This window comes from Notolepis coatsorum, assembly GCF_963971535.1.
Source record: "Notolepis coatsorum genome assembly, chromosome: 13".
Taxonomy (NCBI): domain Eukaryota; kingdom Metazoa; phylum Chordata; class Actinopteri; order Aulopiformes; family Paralepididae; genus Notolepis; species Notolepis coatsorum.
The window spans coordinates 36,987,391-36,996,716 of record NC_140177.1 but is presented as its reverse complement, the minus strand read 5'-3'; the positions used below and the strand labels follow the sequence as shown (position 1 = coordinate 36,996,716).

General features: G+C 42.0%; 1 protein-coding gene across 1 annotated transcript in view; it reads right to left on the bottom strand.

Moving 5' to 3' along the window:
- Positions 1 to 3,917: 3,917 nt before the first annotated feature.
- Positions 3,918 to 9,326, bottom strand: part of toe1 (target of EGR1, exonuclease) — a 75,021-nt gene continuing 69,612 nt past the window's right edge. Inside the window, exon 9 of the mRNA XM_084327637.1 lies at positions 3,918 to 5,572. Within this exon, the coding sequence (XP_084183763.1) occupies positions 4,727 to 5,572 (846 nt within the window). The 3' untranslated portion in view covers positions 3,918 to 4,726. The remainder of the gene's footprint in view (positions 5,573 to 9,326) is intronic.

Below are 9,326 nucleotides of genomic sequence, written 5' to 3'. Positions count from 1 at the left end.
TTAAATAGCTCAGACCTTTCTCTACATGAATATACAACTCTAATCAATATAGTGTGCATTCTCAAAATATAATATTAAAAAGTGTTTTGTCCCGACTCTCAAGAATCAGTGATGTACGTTATTAGTTTTAAACAGGTAATCTGTATGTTATTCGTTTTAAATAGGTAATCTATGTTATTAATAACTTTTAAACAGTTTGGAGGTCATCTGTATGTTAATGTTTTAAACAGGTAATCTGTATGCTATTAATAACAGTTTTGAACAGATAATATGTGTAATCGAACTGCTCATTTACACTGAATGAAATAGTGAATTTAAACTATTCTCCATTTTCTGGGTACCCTCCCAAAACCTCAATGACCCCAGGGTGTTCTTGGGCCGCATATTGAGAACCATTGATATATAACCAAATCTATCAACGTTGATGATTTAAAAAAAAAAAATTTAAAAGTGCTATAGAGTATTTTTTTTTTTTCATAAATAATACATCCAGAGCTTTTAGAAAGGTACAGAATAAAAGTATTGCTCCCCCCCCCCCCAAATATTGATTAAAAAAGAAAATGTGCAGGTCCAAAATGCATGTTTACACGTTACCTGCATGTATCCCCTCCCTACTTCCCATTTCCCCACGTGGAATGCAACTGATTGGATAAACATGCTGGTGCTCTAGTCTAGTGCAACATCTAGTGGCTGAATGTTATCTATAGCACTAGGTAAGGCACAATTGCAAATGAGGTATGAATGTAATACCTCTCTCCCTCTCCACCATAGGTATCTGCAGGTGGGTGACTGTCACTCAAAGCGCATTGCGAGTATGGGCGGAGCCCAGCCAAAAAAATCTTGGACTTTGCAAGGGCAGAAAGTGGTGCACCAAAGTACTTGATTAAAAATACATAACAGTGAATTTTATTGAAAAGAACCTTACAGATGTGTTCCAGATTCACAGGAATTGTGTAAAATTGCCCAAATAGTGAAAAATAAAAGCTAAATATGACCTTTAAAATATATATATATTTCAGTGTTCAAACCTCTGTAATTATATTACAGTAGCACTCAAGTGATTCTTCACTTTGATTTCAGAGTGAAAATTCAGAATGTTTCCTTTCAAAAAAGAGGCCAGACTCATGCATGTGCTATAAATGGTTCAAGAATTCATCCCACTGTTAAAAACAATAGACGACACACAAAGATGGCTAAACTTACCACTCTCACTAATAGGTAGAATATCAACTGTCAAAATGTCAATTCTCCCAAAAATAAATTATCTATTCACTATGATCCCAACCCAGCCTACCACCAATTGGTTCAACTCCCTGGACTCCACCATTACTAAGTTTTACTGGAAGAATAAAAAAGCAAGAATTAAGTTAACCACCCTTCAAAAAAACAAAAAACAAGGAGGACTTGAAGCACCTAACTTTCTCAACTATTATCTGGCCAACCAATTAATATACATCCACAAATGGATTCACCCTACCCAACAATACAACCCCTGGGATGACATTGAGAAGGACATGTGCATGGAAATCTCACCACAAGATCTGCCATTCTTTAGCACAAGCATAAAACATCACTCTTGTTTTAGGAATACAGTCATTTCCACAACTCTGACAGCCTGGTGGAAAGCCAACAAAATCACTGGTAACACACTAACCCCCTGTAAATACACACCAATCTGGCACAACCCTGACTTTCAACTCGGCAAATCACCCATATACTTCCCAGCTTGGAAACAAAAAGGCATTACTCATCTTCACCACATCTTCACAGACAACAGCCTAATCACTTACTTATCAAGATTTGACTGAAGGATACGGCATTGGGACAGACCAACACTTCCAATTTCTACAGCTGAAATCAATTTTGAAATAAAAAATTAACACTACACAGAATGATCTTGAACCACCTCCAATTATATTAGCAATGAATAAAATAACATCAGAGGAAAATATTTTCAAAAATATACAAAATACTGGCAAGCGCAGACACTACATTCCATCTCCCCTTCACAAAATGGGAACAGGACTTGGCTTTCTCTCCCAATGCCGTATCCTGGGAACAAATTTGCACCAACACATTCACAATGACTAACAACACTAACCTTCAATTAATCCAATATAAGGTGTTACACAGAGTACATATCACACAGCACAGGATGTTTCAAATGGGATTTGCAAGCAGATGTATGCTCCCATTGCACTCTCAACACCCCAGACAACTATTGCCATGCCACCTGGCTCTGCCCACCTGTTCTAGACTTCTGGAATTCCGTCATCAATACACTATCCCGGGTCATGAGCTGCAGCATTCCTCTCTCCCCCTCCCTCTGCCTACTTGGGGATACTACTGCTATCAATTTATTAGTCCAGAACACCAAACCCCTACTCGTTTCTCTAGCTGTTGCCAAGAAAACTATCCTCTTAAACTGGAAGACAAGAAAAAAGGTGAATACTGGCCAATGGTTAGGCCTTCTCTCAAATTACATATCACAGGAAACAATCTCAACCGTGGATCACATCGAAGTCTCACAATTTAATAACATCTGGAAATTGCTTGTGGATAATCTAGGCTCCTAATCATAGGAGATTGACCTGTGAGCCATCCACTCCATAACCCACCCTTCTCTCAATCCCCCTCTACTTTACTTACTCCCCTCTCTGCCCCCCGCCCTTTCCCTTGTCATGTGTATTCGTTGTTGTCCTTCATTGTCCTTAGTTGTAATTTGTTTGTCAATATCTAGTCTGAGTTCCCCCCCTTCGAGAGGGCAATGAAATATATATTTTTTATATTTTTCTTATTTTACTACACTTTTTATTTAATTTTGTACTGTAAATAATTAAAACGTATAATAAATAATAAAGTTGTCCCCCGAAGAGAGGGGGGGGGGGGGGTGGATGGAGTGCCCTCAAAAAAAGGCTGAAAAAAAATGGTTCAAGAATAGCTTTCAAATTACTTTGGGTATGCAATTGACAGGCGTTTATGCAAAATGTGCAGGACTGTTGAGAGGCTAAGGTCGCTTTCACATATAGTTTTGGTGGACTCGGGGCGGTTCTGGGGGTGAAGTTGCAACATTGTTGCATTCTTCATTTGGTTCGCCTGCTTTCACATAGAAATCTGTCAGGCGGACCGAGACCTTCTGAACAATGTCACGCGGTCGAAAAGGGCGCTTGTCTATTGGACAGTGGAAATGTGTGTGTGGCTGCGATCCCGTGTGTGCGCGCGCGCGTGTGTGTGTGTCTGTGTGTGGACTGCGGAGCCCTCCAGATCAGCGGAGCCGAGTTTTGACATGGCATTGATCCATTGTTCTATTGAAGCACATTACCACCATCCTCTCACTAAACAACTTGTAGACCACTGTGTTTTTATGAGTGCCCACAAGTAGCTGTTTTATTAATAATATAATAAGCCGCGCGCCTCGGTAATAATAATAAGCCGCGTTTTTTCTTCCTTCTTCCCAAGATGCACAGATATATAGATAGATATATAGATAGATAGATAGATAGATAGATAGATAGATAGATAGATAGATAGATAGATAGATAGATAGATAGATAGATAGATAGATAGATAGATAGATAGATAGATAGATAGATAGATAGATTAGATGCAGTGTGCTTGTTTTGCAGTGAGTGCTGCGAGCAGTGGTAATAATAATCACTTCCTATATTTGGTTCGCGTTTGGTTCGATGAAGCCGAACCGAGACCGACGTTTTCAGGCGGACCAGAGTTCGACTGTTTGGTCCGCGAACAGAGTTCGACGCGCATTCACACAGACCCGAAAAACCGGACTATCGAATTCTGGTCCGAAAGTCCGGACCAAACAGCCCCTGTGTGAAAGCGACCGAAACTCCTGGTCAGTTCCATCATCAGTCATTCCATCATCTATAATATACATAAAATAAAATACACAAGAATAATCCACATGCACCTGTTTATTGTACATTCTCACTGTAGAAACATACAAATGTGCCTTTGCACAAACAGCATTTTGCTTCAAATTAATCAGCTTGTGACTCTTTAAACAGTTTCAACAAAATAATGTTCTCGTTTCGCAAAGAGAATGAATAATAATAATAAAAAGTCTTTCGATTTCTAATTTATTCTCTCGAAATGAGGATGTAATAAATCAGGCCCATCGAGAAAAGGCTGTAAAAAGTATACAGTATATTTAATACATATACTTCAAATATATTCTCCTTAGAAAACAAATCTGTACTAGTATAGAGGGGTCAGAGGTCAAATTACAGTCTGCATGTTATCTACATGGGAATAGTGACATGGGGTGTCTGACATGAGGAGTAGAGCTACCAGGACATGGTCGCTTCACCGTCAAAACAAACAGCTGATATATATTTTTAATGTTGTACCATCTCATAAAAAAAAAAAATCATTGAGATGGTACAACATTAAAAATCAAAACGGCAAAATAAAGAAATAATTATTTTGTTACCTCACCTTCCCCAACTTTGACCCGCTATAATCGATCATGGAAAACGGCATTTTGAGAGTACTAGCTAGTAGTGACAGAGTACTAGCTATTAGTGACAGAGTACTAGCTAGTAGTGACAGAGTACTAGCTAGTAACAACACAGAGTACTAGCTAGTAGTGACAGAGTACTAGCTAGTAGCAGCACAGAGTACTAGCTATTAGTGACAGAGTACTAGCTAGTAGTGACAGAGTACTAGCTAGTAGCAGCACAGAGTACTAGCTATTAGTGACAGAGTACTAGCTAGTAGCAACACTCTTCCCCCACACTATCTCCATCTTCTGCACATGGGCTTTGGACGACTTGGAGAAGGTGCTTTTAACGATGTGCAGAGGAGCTGCCTTCCCACTGAGATACACCTTGTTGACACAGTCAGGTAGCCATGATTCCTCCCGCTTCTTCTCCTTCTTCTCCTCCTCTCCCCCTCCTTCTCGCTTGCCCAGCGTGGAGACGTAAGCGAAGATGTACCCCGTCATGAAAGCGTCGAACCCCGCCCGGTGGGAACCCGCTTCCTGTTTTTTCTTCTTGGCCTCCATCTTAGCCGAGTCGTCAAGAGAATGTTCTGACCCCCCTCCCCCGCCCTCTCCTCCTCCTCCATCCAGACGGTCTCCTGTGTTGGTTGTCGTAAGCTTAGCTGCGTCTTCAGTCATGACGGCAGCATCAGAACCGTTGGCGATTCCGTCGTCTTCACACATTCCGTTCTTCTCCTCTGCGTCCCTGGCCTCCTTGTGCAGCTGGACTCCCTCGGACTCCATCTGGCATGGAGCGTCACCGTCTTCTCCTGTCGCCAGAGGGGGATGGTCTGCTCGCTGTGCCCCAGAGGGAGGCGTGATGTCTGGGCACGGCTCCGCGGGCTCTGCCCGACTCTGGGTCTGGTCAGCTGGTTCTTGGGCCTCCGGGTCCATGTGGGAGATTTTGTTTGGAGGAGCGCCGTCGAGGACGGAGGAGCCGGCCCTCTTCTTCTTCTCCCTCTTCTTCCTCTTCTTCTTCTTCTTGCCGCCTATGTCTCTCTCGTCCTGCAGGATGATGAGGTCGGTGTCGTGGGAGAGAGGACACTGAGAGCCGTTTGGACACCAGCCGAATGCCTGCAGAGTATTAGATAGATTAGATTCAAATGTATTGTCATCATGCAGCACAAGTACAGTACAACCAAAAGTAGTTTTGCATCCAACCAGAGTGCAAATGTAACAGTAAAGTGCGATGGTAATATACAATGTACTTAAATTAAATTAAACTGGATATAAAATATATAAATTAGTACTACTGAGTAATAGTGCAGATGTATGCACAGAGTTGTAGTATAATATGTGTACAGTGATACAGGTATAAAGACACTATGGTAGTACTAGTAAGTCATACCGGCCAGCAGTGTAACTAGTAAGAGTAGGTAAGGGTTATGCACAGATATACTGCAGGGCTCTACGCTAACCTTTTTCCCAAGGAGCACATGTGCTCCTAAATGAACAAATTTAGGAGCACCCAAGAATATTTAGGAGCACAGTGAAAATATTTCAAGTAACAGTTTTTTTTTTTTTTTTTTTTATAAATGTATATTTGTACTGTGCGTGCATGTGCAAACGACGGGAACGGGACACATCTGTGCAATAGCACATACCACCAAAGTCACTGGCCCACTGTGTGTGTATCTGCGTGTGCAAACGGGAATGGGACACAGACATTTGAACTATTACGTGATTAATGCCTACTGTGGCAAAGTTGTAGCCAACAACTAGGCCTAATAAGAAAGGCAGTGACATTGAACAAAAAGGAGACACTGGCATTACCACCAGGGCCATCAGTAGAGGGGAATGTAAGGTGCCCTTTCGGTATACTACCTTTGCTAAAACTGTGTTCTCTGTTAAAGGTGGTAACTACTGGAATAGCCTACCAGTTGTGATTAGAGAGTGCCCCACATACTCCATGTTCAAGACCCATCTTAAACTGCATCTTAAGGCAAACCAGAACTGTGATCATTTTTAATCTGATTTAGTTTATGTAACTTGTTTCTTGTTTTTATTGTTGTTTTTATCATTGATTGTCACCATGCTTTTACCCTAAGCAGGCTATTTATTTATTTATTGAAAGAGTTTTGCTGTCTCCTGGTGTAAATTAGCTCTTGCTACAACCCTGCATGTTTACATTTTGTATTTTGTACTTGATGTTCATTAACATGTGCTGTCCCTATCAAATAAACGATCAAATCAAACTACTGCTTAGGGCTGACTCCTATAAGTCGATTAATCGGTCGAAAGGAGCCGTAGTTGACTGGCCAACCTCTTAGTCGAATATATTTAAAAAATAAAAATAAAAAAAGATAATATATATATATATTTTTAATCATTCTTTCCAAAAGAAAAGAGGCCTAGAAGCATGGCTAACGCTAATGGCACGCATACCAGAGGCTAACTGCCTCGACCAATAGTCTACTAACGGCACATTTTGGCCAATCATAGTCGACCATCCAAATCCTTAGTCGGGGACAGCCCTACTACTGCTACAAAAGTAACAGTCACTTAACTTTAGCTTTTGCTCCTTTTATGCATACAATGCCTATGTTTTGGCTGTGTTGCTCTTCTAGAAAAAGAATCCTTTCAGGGTTGCCTATTGAAATACTGTACACCTCCAGTACAGAAACATTGTTTATGAGTTTGCGTGTCAGGTAGACCATTGATTGACAGTCGATTCTGCCAATTACGTCACACCGCTGCAGCGCTAGCTGGACCCTATTGCCCACCTCTGCTGTTGATAACGCTAGCCAAGTTAGCTGTACACACATACACAGTGGGCCAGTTACTTTGGTGTAGGGGTGTACTGTAACAATGCATCGATCCTAAGGGGAAAATTCAACTGCATCGATTTGAAAATGTTAGAATCGATTATCGCAATTTGAATGTGTACACAGTGTTATGTTGTTATCATGTCCGTTACAGCCAACACAACGACATATGCTACTGCATCAACGTTATGATTAACAAAGCAAGGCATTCGTTTTGTTGGATTAACGTTATATTACTATTGCTATCGCAAAATCTAGGTGTTCTAAAATCTATTGCTATTGGTCAGACTATAATAAGGAAAACTATAATCGGGAAAACGCTCGCATATAGACCACCGTAACACTTCCGGGATTCTGAAATCAGGGAGGAGATTGCGGGGGGGGTCAAATGAATGAATGTGGACGAGAGCCGTGATGTAAGTGGTTGCCGATACGGCTGTGGGGGTGCTAGAGACATGATCGAATAGACGTTTATGCGCCTCGCTCTCCTGAACACGGCGTGACCCATAACTAATCGATCAGAACTAAATCGGCAGAGAAAAAGCCCATTTTAAAGCACCTATTCCGCATGGACATGCGCAGAGTGCCCATGGAGTCTGGACGACGCGAGATGACGCTCGAATGAATGTGGACTGTTCCATCAGAGGGGGGAGCTTCATTCTTGGTTGACACTGAAGTTAGTAAAATGCCATCCAAATTATGAAAAAGCTTTCTTGATGGAGAAACAGTGTATCAAAAATCTGAAAGAAATCTGTTTGAAATTCTCAGTTGTTAAGATTACTGCTTCCCTCAATCCCTCTGCTGATCAGCTCTTCCACCTTAGAGCTATATCTCCAGGCAGCCTCACATTGTTCACTAAGCACAATATTTGACGACAAGGGCTGTTCCCGACTAAGGATTTGGATAGTCGACTTTGATTGGCCGAAATCAGCCGATAGTCGACTATTAGTTGACTGTGAAAAAAAAATGTTGAAAAAAAAGTATAATATATATATATTTTTATCATTCCATTTGGGCTGTGTGCTTAATGTCTGAAGGAGTCGACGAAAGGCTTCTTGTCCTCTGCAAAAGCATGCAATTGGTCCACTGATGGATACATCTTGATATTTGTCTAGTCTAGTGTGTTCATTAGATGGGTGAAATCCTCTTTCAGTGCCTCTGTGCCTGTTTTCTTAGGCAGTTAGCCTCTGGTATGTATGCCATTAGCGTTAGCCACGCTTCTAGGCCTCTTTTCTTTTGGAAAGAATGATAAAAAAAATTTAATAAATAAAATAAGAAATTCTAATAATATATATTTTTTTGCATTCGACTAAGAGGTTGGCAGTCGACTACGGCTCCTTTCGATCGATTAGTCGACTATTCGACTAATAGGGGTCAGCCTTAGACGACACAGAAGCAAATCTTCATTCAAACAGCAATGGCAGGCAGCTCGCACAGTGGAAGCAATCGTCCGTGTTATCTGATTTGGAGAGTATTCCTTCATTAAAAGGACAACAAAAAACGTTTCTGAAGGCTTATATTGTCAGAGAATACAGGCTACGGTGTCAGAGAATTAGGAGAATTAGGCTACGCTACGGTATGCTCCAAATGGCATTGTGTTTCTCTCGTTCTGTCACGGATAGGCTAGGGGACACAAATTCAGCCTGAGACGTTGTCACTCCGGCCCGTGCGCACACACGCACACACACTATTGTCACCTATGTGTGTCGTTGCACTCTGGGTAGTGTATCTGTAGTAGAGCGCTGTGTAGGCTACATCATCTGGACGGACTGTTTCTGTGCGAGCAAGCATGCGTACTATGGAATTTAATCCTGCCGGCGCCACTGCCGGCCCACATTAGTGGCCCACACACCGACTCACACACTGGGCAACACACCGGCCCACATACCGGCCCACATTAGTGGCCCACACACCGACTCACACACTGGGCCACACACCGGCCCACATACCGGCCCACATTAGTGGCCCACACACTGGCCCACACACCAGCCCATACACCGGCCCACATTAGTGGCCCACACACCGACTCACACACCGGCCCACATTAGTGGCCCACACACCGA